General features: G+C 35.2%; 1 protein-coding gene and 1 pseudogene across 1 annotated transcript; one reads left to right on the top strand and one right to left on the bottom strand.

Annotated features, from left to right (window-relative positions):
- Positions 1-2,787: 2,787 nt before the first annotated feature.
- On the top strand, positions 2,788-4,424 carry LOC103929874 (annotated as a pseudogene).
- A 281-nt stretch (positions 4,425-4,705) lies between these two features.
- LOC103929872 (AT-hook motif nuclear-localized protein 2-like) lies at positions 4,706-7,536 on the bottom strand. Its single transcript, XM_048588962.1, has 6 exons — positions 7,067-7,536; positions 6,261-6,322; positions 6,048-6,173; positions 5,472-5,633; positions 5,033-5,217; positions 4,706-4,911 (listed from the first exon to the last, which is right to left on the bottom strand). The coding sequence occupies exons 1-5, from the start codon at positions 7,347-7,349 to the stop codon at positions 5,041-5,043; spliced, it is 810 nt and encodes a 269-aa protein (XP_048444919.1). The 5' UTR covers positions 7,350-7,536; the 3' UTR covers positions 4,706-4,911; positions 5,033-5,040.
- Between the last annotated feature and the right edge of the window lie 2,520 nt (positions 7,537-10,056).

The raw sequence follows: 10,056 nt of genomic DNA, 5'->3' as shown, positions 1-10,056 counted from the left end.
CTAGATTTCAGACAGACATCATCTTATCCTTTCTTTTTTCCAGAGAAAAAGCATTTCAAGCTTTATTTCTTTGGACGAATATGAGGATATATTCCATAGCAATCGTCCTTATTATCATTTACATAGTCTTCATCCATGTTATGCTGAGATGACATTTCTTTAGATCTCATCTCTTCGTCATCTAGGTCCTCCAACTCCAGGATTTTGAGAACCTTTTGTTTTAGATCTTTCGTCGAACAAGATAGGCTGGACTCAATTAAAGACTTAAGTCTTTCAGTCTTTAATGATGATGATAATTCAGGGGATTAATATGAAGGTTCAATAGCACACTGCCTATCAGGCAACATTTTTCTGGCCTTGAAACATCTGGCTTAAGATGATCTAGGTAAAACTTGTCCCACCAACAGATAAAGAGCTGTCTTTCAAGCTAAGGAACAAAATTCCAGGCACCATCATCATCAAACAAAACCATAGTCCCATTTCAAGATCCAAGAGAGTTCATAAAATATCATGAACCAGATAAACAACTTCATTTTTTCAGGATAATCATCATTTTCTTTACTAAAATTAATCATGTTCCTTGGACAGAGGAACAAACCCGAGCTGTACGACTTTTGAAGAAAAATGTCAAAGAACTCCCGTACTTAGCATTGGCAAATCTGGAAGCATTCAAAATAGTGGAAACTGACGCTTCTAAAGAGGGCTATGGAGGGGTTTTGAAACAAAAAACTGAAGACAACAAAGAAGCCTTAGTTTTCTTCATTTCTGGTATCTGGAAACTAGCCCAGAGGAACTATTCAACTGTTAAGAAGGAACTTTTATCTATAGTCCATGCAATTACTAAATTTGAAAGCGATCTTTTTAACAAGCGGTTCCTAATAAGGGTAGATTGTAAGGCTGCTAATGATATATTGTTGAAAGACGTTAAAAATTTAGCGTTAAAACAAATATTTGCCAGATGGCAAGGGATTCTGTTAGCATTTGATTTTAATATTGAACATGTTAAGGGTGAATGTAACTCTTTGCCTGATTTCTTAACTCGTGAATTTTTGCAAGGCACATCAAAGAAAGAAGGAGCATAATCTAGCCCTCGCTAGATGAGGCTCTACCTCGATCTAAAGAGGTTCTCCTTCGTCCTCCCAAAATCCAAACCCAAGATGCTCTCCCTTATAACAAAGACAGGGAGAAGGTTGTAGCTGACAATCTTTTCAGATGCATCATTGCAATTCCTCTTATGAACATAGAGGATTCCGATCTACTGTTATCTCCAAGATAGGTTGGTGAAAAATACCACCAAGATCATATTCATCCATTTCTCAAGCCAAGATATTGGTACGAAAGACTTCTGATAGAGACCAAATCAGTCGATGTTGTTCACAGATACAGGAGTGAAACAAACAACATGATTGCGTTTTCAAAAATTACGATACTGAAATTATCTCTCTAGAAGAATGGGGAAATAGCCCCTATCATTTGCATCTACACTCCAACCCTGATATGAGTCCAAGAGGGTATAATTTATGGGATTACCAGAAAGCTTAGGATGTAGTGTTATGTTTCCAAAACGTTTGCTATTCCCACACCTGGTTCATCCACTTTCATCTTAGAAGTCTGAAAGAGATTCCGAATTGGTTTAGAACATGGTTTATTGTTTAAGGTCCAAATTTGGATTTTCTGCCCCAAGTAACTGTTGATTCTTTTCAAGATAATTCTAGTAAAGAAAATGTTGATTATCCTGGAAAAAAAAAAAGTTGTTTCTCTGGTTCATGATATTTTATGAACTCCCTTGGATCCTGAAATAGGACTATGGCTTTGTTGACGACGATGGTGGTGCTTGGGATTTCGTTCCCCAGCTTAAAAGACAGCTCTTTATCCGTTGGTGGGACAAGTTTCACCTGGATCATCTTAAGCCAGATGTTTTCAAGGCCAGAATAATCTTGCTTGATAGGCAGTGTGCTATTAAACCTTCCCGTTCTTCCCCTGAATCATCATCATCATCATTAAAGACTGAAAAACTTAAATCTTTGATTGAGTCCAGCCCATCTTGTCTGAAGAAAGACCTAAAAGAAACGGTTCTCAAAATCCTTGAGCTAGATGACCTAGATGACAAAGAAATGAGATCTGATGACGTGCCATCTCAGCATAACATGGATGAAGACTATGGAAATGATAATGAGGACAACTACTATGAAATATGTTCTCCTATACGTCCAAAGAAATAAAGCATGAAATGCTTTTTCTCCAAAAAAAAAAAAAAAAAAAGATAAAATGATATCTATCTGAAATCTAGATGTTAGTTTTTATTCCTTTTTGAATAGTTGTCATATGGTTCCTATAGCTGCTTGTTGGTATGTGCTTTTTTCAAGAATTTTTTTGTTGCTCCACGTGTAGCTCTGTCAGTGTCATTGCAAAAAGTGAAGATGCCGATCATTATTGTAGGCTGCTTTTTTATGCTCCGCTGCTTGTGCGACACCTAGCGTTTGGGTTTTCTTTTAGTTTTCTATTTATAGAGCCTCCGAGCTCAGTTGTAATCACGACGAAGAACTTTTGCTTTGTGAACTATATTATTGAGTGTTTGAGTATTGTGTCTGTTTGCAACTTTGGTGCTATCCTGTAACATTGAAGTTGAATATTAATAAATTAATGTGAGTTTGCTTCCCTACTTTGTGCCTATTTTATCATTTTTCATTGTCGTCTTTACTTATCCTTTACTTCATCTCTGTTTATTTCAATTTATAATTATTGTGTTGTTATGTTTATATATATATATATATATATATATATATATAAACTCACACGCAGGCAGTTTACTTGCTTTCCAACCCAAGTGGCACTATGAAGCTATACGAGTTTGTGATCATATTTGGGTGTTTGATGCTGGTTTTGGCTCAAATCCCATCTTTTCACTCACTCAGGCACATCAACTTGGTGTTTGTCCTTATTTTTTGCCTGGCATATAGTGCTTGTACCATTACTGCCTGCATCTACATTGGTAATATCTTAGCTCCGTTGAGAAACAGGAGACACAGTCGCTTAAGTTAAATGCATTCAATTGACATATCTAGGCGTAGCTAAGTTGGTTTGAGAAGTGTGTTACCCGTAGATACTCAAATTCAAATTACTCATTTTGTAATTAGAATATATTAGAATATCGTCTCAACAAAATAAAAATTAATTACATGACGTAATCTATTTGTTTGAATCAGATGAACACTTACCGAGCATAAAATATAAATCTTTTTTGTCTGGAAGTTCTTCCAAAGGGCCACATAAGGACTATTACTTGAATGGCAACACTCAAAGTCGAGTTTTTGGGGTCTTTATTAATGTCAATGCCATCATTGCTACAACATTTGGCAATGGTATCATTCCTGAGATTCAAGTTTAAAATATTCCAATTGTCCTTTAACTTCCCTCTCATATTCTTAGAATTTAAGCACTATAGGCTTGTTCGAAAGTGCTGCTCTCCAACAAAGTGTTTTGTTTCGCAGTATTTTGTTAGAATCACATAAGTTATTTTATAAAAATTCAAGTGCTTCTTACATATATTTTACCCTAAAACCGCTTCCTAGAAAAGTGTTTTCAGGTCCCAAAAATCAAACCGAAAAACATTTATGTCTATATTTCAGCCAATAACGGCCAAAAAGCACTACTAAACACGCCCTAATGGACTAAAGCTAGATTAGGAACTAATAATTGTATGACCTTTTGATAACAGGCAACAATAGTATTAGCACCACCAATGAAGGGAAAGATGTTCAAGGGACTATGTGTTTGTTATGCAGTAGTGACAATGATTTTCTTCAGTGTTGCCATCTCTGGCTATTAGGCATTTGGCAACCAAGCTGAAGGCCTCATCCTTAGCAACTTCTTGGATGATGGCAAACCTTTAGTGTCAAAGTGGTTCATCTTCATGATCAACCTTTTCACCATACTCCAACTATCAGCCGTTGGCGTGGTAAGAAATGATCGAACGCCACACCAGAAATCTCTTTTCGTCTTCAAACATGGAGCCAAACACTAATCCACATCGCTTGGCTTGCAGGTTTATTTGCATCCCATGAATTAAGTTCTTGAGCGAGAATTCGTTGATCCAACGAATAAACAGTTCTCTGCTCGCAATGTGATCCCAGGGGTAATCACTCGCTCAATGTCTGTCATCTTAGCAACCATCATAGCAGCAATGCTTCCATTTTTCGGGGATGTCAATTCGGTTATTGGGGCTTTTGGTTTCATGCCCCTCGACTTCATCTTGCCTGTTGTGTTCTATAACTTGACCTTCAAGCCATCTAAAAGAAGCCCCATTTTTTTGTTAAACACCACTATTGCAGTGGTTTTCAATCTTGGGGGTTCTAGCTGCAATTGCTGCTGTAAGACAAATAAGCCTCGATGCCAAAACTTATCGGTTATTTGCTAATGTATGAACACCATTAAGAGAATATTGCTCACTTTTGCCAGTGAGTTTTCGCTCTAGTGCTATAGACAGCATGGATGAAGTGTAAATCCTGTAGGTTGGTTTTCCCTTGTAACTAAAGTATTTACTCGTCGTTCCAGTGTGCATAATTTTATGCACTTGCGACTTGCAGCAATTCATATTTTTACTTGCAACAGTAGATGCAAGACAATCTTCAATCTAACAAAAGGTTGAAATCTACACAATATAATGTGTCTATGTATAATGTTGTACCATCCTTGCTAAATTAGCTGCAAATAATATCTCTACTGCAGGAAGTTCCAAATACCGATCCTTAAACCAAAGAGCAAAATCCATAATAAGTTACAACATAAAAACAACAACAGTAACAACTCCAAGATCTTGTTTACGGGTATATCAAACACCCGTAGAAACCTTGCACTGTGGCCTTGCAAACTGAATAACACACTTCTTCAGGTCAGAAGCTCAGCATAGACCTAAGCAAGTTAGAAATAAAAGATATCAGTATACCCTAGTCAGTGATTTTGTATGTATGTGCGCGTTGTGAGAGAGAAAGAGAGAGAGAGAGAGAGAGAGAGGAAAAAAAAGCAGAGCTACCTCTATGTCTAAGGAACAAAAGGGATGACGTCAAGAGATGTTCCCGGACCCAGCATTGGCTGCGGGACGTTGTGACCAAAATCCGATGGAGAAGCAGGATTGACACTCTGAGAAAAACTCGGCGGAGAAGCAGGATTACCATTCTTTTCTTTGCTGGTGTCTGGCTCAAAACAAGCAACAACGATCTGATACATCAAAACAACCCAAAGACATTAACTGAAAAAGTTCTGATTAAAATGTAATTGAACTTCAGACTGATTGTGGAGAGTACTAATTAATTCTTGAAATGCAATAAAACCGCCATACCAGGCCAATTCGTAGCACTTTTTAACTTACTATAGTTCCACAGAAAACAGTAGATTTCTAGAATAGTACTACGGGAACTGTAAAACTAAATTTTGTAATTCCATTTCCACAATCACTCAAAGATATAACTTACTTGAACAGGCGTAGCAGCTATCATAAAACCGACTACAGAACCACCAAAAGACTTCCTTTCAGGATTAACCAGCCAAGCAGTTACCATCCTATTTTCTCCAAGTGGATTACACATTGAACTATTTATAAATGTTCCAGATAGAGAGATAATCTGAAATGAACCCTGCATGGAGGAAGAAAGTAAGGATTAAAGAGTTACTCTAGCTATGGCATTATTTTATCTCACCAGTTTTCCTAGTTACCAATCATAGAATGCTTCACTGAACAAGGTTCAATCGATAATTTTCTTCATAAAATACCAGTTAAAAATGTTAGTCATGTCAAGATCAAGTTACTTGAGGTTTAACACTAACATGACGTTATGTTCATTGTTTGAGTTGGAAATTAGTTTTATGAATTATCTGACGGTCTTCCTTAACCCACTAGTGTCGTGTTGAGTTCGAGTTGTGTTTGGAAATTGTAACCTACTAACCCCAAATAAAAGTCTAGCAATCCATTGAACAAAAAACTAACAAAAGGTAAAAAAGGAACTCAAGGTAAAGGAATTGGTGAAAAAAATTCTGTGTGGGAGTCATGCCTTGAATCTCAAATAAGCACCAGTAGGTTTGCGGATACAAATGGTGGAAACCACACCGACAGCAGAAAGAACATTCATTGTTCCATTAGTTGATTGAGATAATACAAGTAATTCACGAAGAATGTTCTGCAAAACGAGAGAGAAAACAACATATGAATTAAGAATAACTAATCAAACTGGCCTTGAGACACTCACGGATGTATCTAACATTACCTGACCAGGCGCAACAATCAGTATATGATACTCTACCCGAGCAGGGTACACAGGAAACCTATCTACAGAAACAGAAGTAGTGGATGTCAGAATGAAAATACGCTTATATAGCTGCTGAAGTTTAAAGATTTGGGAAATAGCATGTTAAGCTAATAATGTTACAACTTATGTGTGTTAAGTGCAACAATAACAAGCAGGATAGCCGTAGAATGAGGAAGAGAAGAACAAGGAATCTCGAACTATTTAGGAAGTGTTATAAGCCAAAAAAATACTCCAAGTGTAGTATGACTTCCCATTATGGTCCTTGTAGCTAGATTAGTTTCTGTTGATCATCAGAAATAGGAAAAGTCCATACTGGGAAGAATTCACTTGAATCATCGCTATAATTGGTGATCGTTTCAAACCAAAAGACACCCAAATTCCCTAAAGTTATATTCTCTATCCAATATAACGGCACAAAATTGATCTTCGATGTAACAGCTTGCAAGAGATGAAATGTTTTTTTCTAAATCTATTAGAAACCATGCACCAAAAAGCTTTCGATAGGACAATAATTAAGCTTTTGACAAATTACTCAACCAAATAGATACAAGAATTTAATTTCACGAAAAGAAACCGTAGAAGCGAAGAACGTCCCAAGTCATACAAATAAATTAATATACCAAAGTCAGATTCCTGTACTAACCATGCATAATTCCACCTATGCTATCACCAAAAAACCAACAGCAGGAACAACAAAGATTATCTTTATCATCATCACCACCATGTAACTAGAGACAAAATATTATCTTTATTATCATCATCACCTGTTTCCTTTAGTCCTTCTTTGGCGGCCCCCGATCCATTTTCTTCGTACTCCAACTTCACTCCATGTTCATCTCCATCAGATTCCAACTTTACTCCACTTTCATCACCGTCAAACTCCAACTTCACTCCAATTCCATCAGCAGACTCCAACTTCATTCCATTCACTACATTGGACTCTAAGGTCATGGTTGAGGATTCCATTAAAGTGTCCGTTGCATTGGCGGGCTCCCTATTAGTGAGCGGAGTCTGAGGAAAAGAGTCGGTGATCTTTTGCTCTTCCATGGGATTGGTAGGTTCTGCGCACAAAAGGGAAACATAATAAAATTAGCAAGGATAGGAGGGAGGCTGTGTGTATACGTATGAACAGAGAATTGTTCAACAATAGTTCTGTTTGTAAGTTAAAGGCGCCAAGAGGGTGTCCTTCTTCTTCTTTTTTCTCTCAACTGTTTTTTTTTCAGTTGGTTTGAATTTTTCGGAGCGTATATACAATTTTGATGCAAGGGTGGAAAGCTCCCTATTCTCTATTGCTGTTGCTTTCTTCATAATCTGATTCAAATGAAACCCTTATTTACTTTCGTTCTGATGTGAAAAAAACTTACCCTTATTTACTTTCGTTCTAAATCATAAAGAATAAAATCCCTATTTTCTGAAAAAACAAAAATTGGGAGGAATTCATTATCCAAGATCCTCATTCAACATATCTAGTGAATTATTTTACTAAAGACAAATCCTAAACAACTATTGAGACTTCAAAGTCTAAGATTTTGATCTAATTCTTGTGGACATTCATGGACTCATTCAAAATATATTCTATCAAAATTTTGCATAAAATTAAAACTTTAATGAGGATACAAACATAGAAATTAAGAGAAATCCTCAAATTGATAAAATAACAGTTAAATAAAAATTATTCCCCCACCACACACAAATATATTTTTCTTTTAAGTTCATCTAATTCTAAACCGGTATTGTATTGTTTTTTTTGTCAAACTTATTTACTCATTAATCACAAAATATGTGCTTCAAAAAAATCAAACCTATATCTCATCCGTGAAATATTAAGGATATGTATATATACCCATCCTCTCCACCTAAGTACTGAAATCATCCAAAACCCCAGATTGATCTTCTTCCCTAATCTTATACTTATAAATACCATGCACAAGCAAAATGGAATGTTAGGCCGTCTCTCGTGAACAAGGTAAGCAATTTCGGGGTCATTTTCCTTCATTTTTATATACCTTTTTTGCATGTGCATGCGCTTACTCAAGCCTTGCTTGGTATCCTTATATCTTCCCAGCGTATTATAGATCGATGTCAGATCCATGCATATATGGATAGAACAATCTCTTCTCCTTCATAATCTGGTGTTCCCAGTAAAGGAGAATCACAGATACACTAATCAATGGATGAGCAATCATTAACCTACCTACAGATCAACGCTATCATATGCAGTCATCATATGTAGTCATTGGATCCCAGATAAGAGTGTGCACATATATCATTTGTGATGACCAAAACCTAATTCAAAAGTGTTACATCAATTTGACTTTTGTGATTCCTAAGGTTTTGTTATGTATCATAGAGTTTAGATCTAATGGGAGAAAAAGTTTTTTTTTATTCTTCCGGTAATATCTGATAGGAGTGGAAAGGGTAAAAAGATATGAAGAGTTACATTCACTACAATGAGAGATTTTTCAGTGTGATCGGATCATAAGATAGTACACCGCATGTGTGTTAAAAAATTAAAATTTCCCGCCATTTATATAAAAATACGTGGTGTACCACCCATCACAATGAAAACTTTCTCCACTACAAGAAACTAGCGGTAGCATTAGTAGTACACGATCCAAAAGAGTTATTAGTGCTTAATAATTACCATGCTTCCAACATTAACTTATCAAGGTTGGTTTCACTTAGTACTATGATCCAATGGTATCTATTTCCACTTGTAAGTGGGGAGACCTTAGGTTCGACTCTTGTAACATAATAAAATTACCATAACAGGCTTTGTATAAGGATTTTATTATTGTACTTTGTTAATTTTTTTGTACATTTATAATAGAAAATGTATTATGGATAATTCGAACACTATTTTTTATATGTAATTTTATTTTAAATATGTTAATTTAAATTAAAGTAATTAAAAAATTAAAACCATACAATTAAATTAAATTAAAAAGAATAAAAATTCAAAAACTCGTACGATACCAAATATGTCATCACACAAAATATTTAAATTAAAATAAAATAAAAAAGAATACAAAAAGTCAAAAACTTTGCGTGACAAAATATTTCATTGTGCAAACAATTAATTTCATAGCACAAAAATTAATAAAATTAAATTAAATAAAAATATTTAAAAATAAAAAAAAACCTTGCATGACAAAAATATTTCATTGTGCAAATAATTAACCATGTCATGCAAAATATTAATTTAATTTAATTAAATAAAAAGTTAAAAATAAAAAAACTTTGCACAACTTTGCATGACAAACCCTGTGCGACAAAAATTTCGTCGCGCAAAGTTTTGATTTTTTTATTTTTTGAGCAATGAAATCATACTTTGCGCAAAGGTTTAAGCAACGTAATCATATTTTGCACTACAAATCTTATTTCGTTGCAAAAAGTGTTTTTTGTAGTAGTGTGGTATTCAAAAAGAGTTGGAACACATCGTCTGAGTTTGGATCTTTAAACCCTGAACATTTCATTTCGTTTGATTTTAAGAACCGAATTGCCAAACAAGGTTTAATGTTTGGTTACAAGGACACAATTAGACTCCTTCAATTCGTTGTAGATCGCACTTGACACAAAATTGCAGCCTAACATTAAAACAAAAATAAACACTTACCTAGGTGAATATCTTCACGGACGCAAACTAAGAATCAGACAAGTTCTTCATAACCAAATAAGGTTCGTACCAAGCATAAAAATGATATGACACCTAAGATACATCTAGAAACCCCCCAAATAATGTAAAATTTTGTTA

This window comes from the organism of the source record quoted next, unplaced genomic scaffold (assembly GCF_019419815.1).
Source record: "Pyrus x bretschneideri cultivar Hongxiangsu unplaced genomic scaffold, Pyrus_bretschneideri_v1 Contig29, whole genome shotgun sequence".
Classification (NCBI taxonomy): Eukaryota; Viridiplantae; Streptophyta; class Magnoliopsida; order Rosales; family Rosaceae; genus Pyrus; species Pyrus x bretschneideri.
Note: the sequence above shows the minus strand (reverse complement) of the source record. Positions and strands in the feature narration are given on the sequence as shown.

What these genes read in the sequence shown, in the direction of transcription:
- LOC103929872 (XM_048588962.1), bottom strand. Translation starts at nt 7,349, where the DNA reads ATGGAAGAGCAAAAGATCACCGACTCTTTTCCTCAGACTCCGCTCACT. An exon ending in TGATTGTTGCGCCTGGTCAG is followed by an intron (nt 6,174 to 6,260) that starts GTAATGTTAGAT and finishes CTCGTTTTGCAG; the next exon opens with AACATTCTTCGTGAATTACT. An exon ending in TAGCTGCTACGCCTGTTCAA is followed by an intron (nt 5,218 to 5,471) that starts GTAAGTTATATC and finishes TTGATGTATCAG; the next exon opens with ATCGTTGTTGCTTGTTTTGA.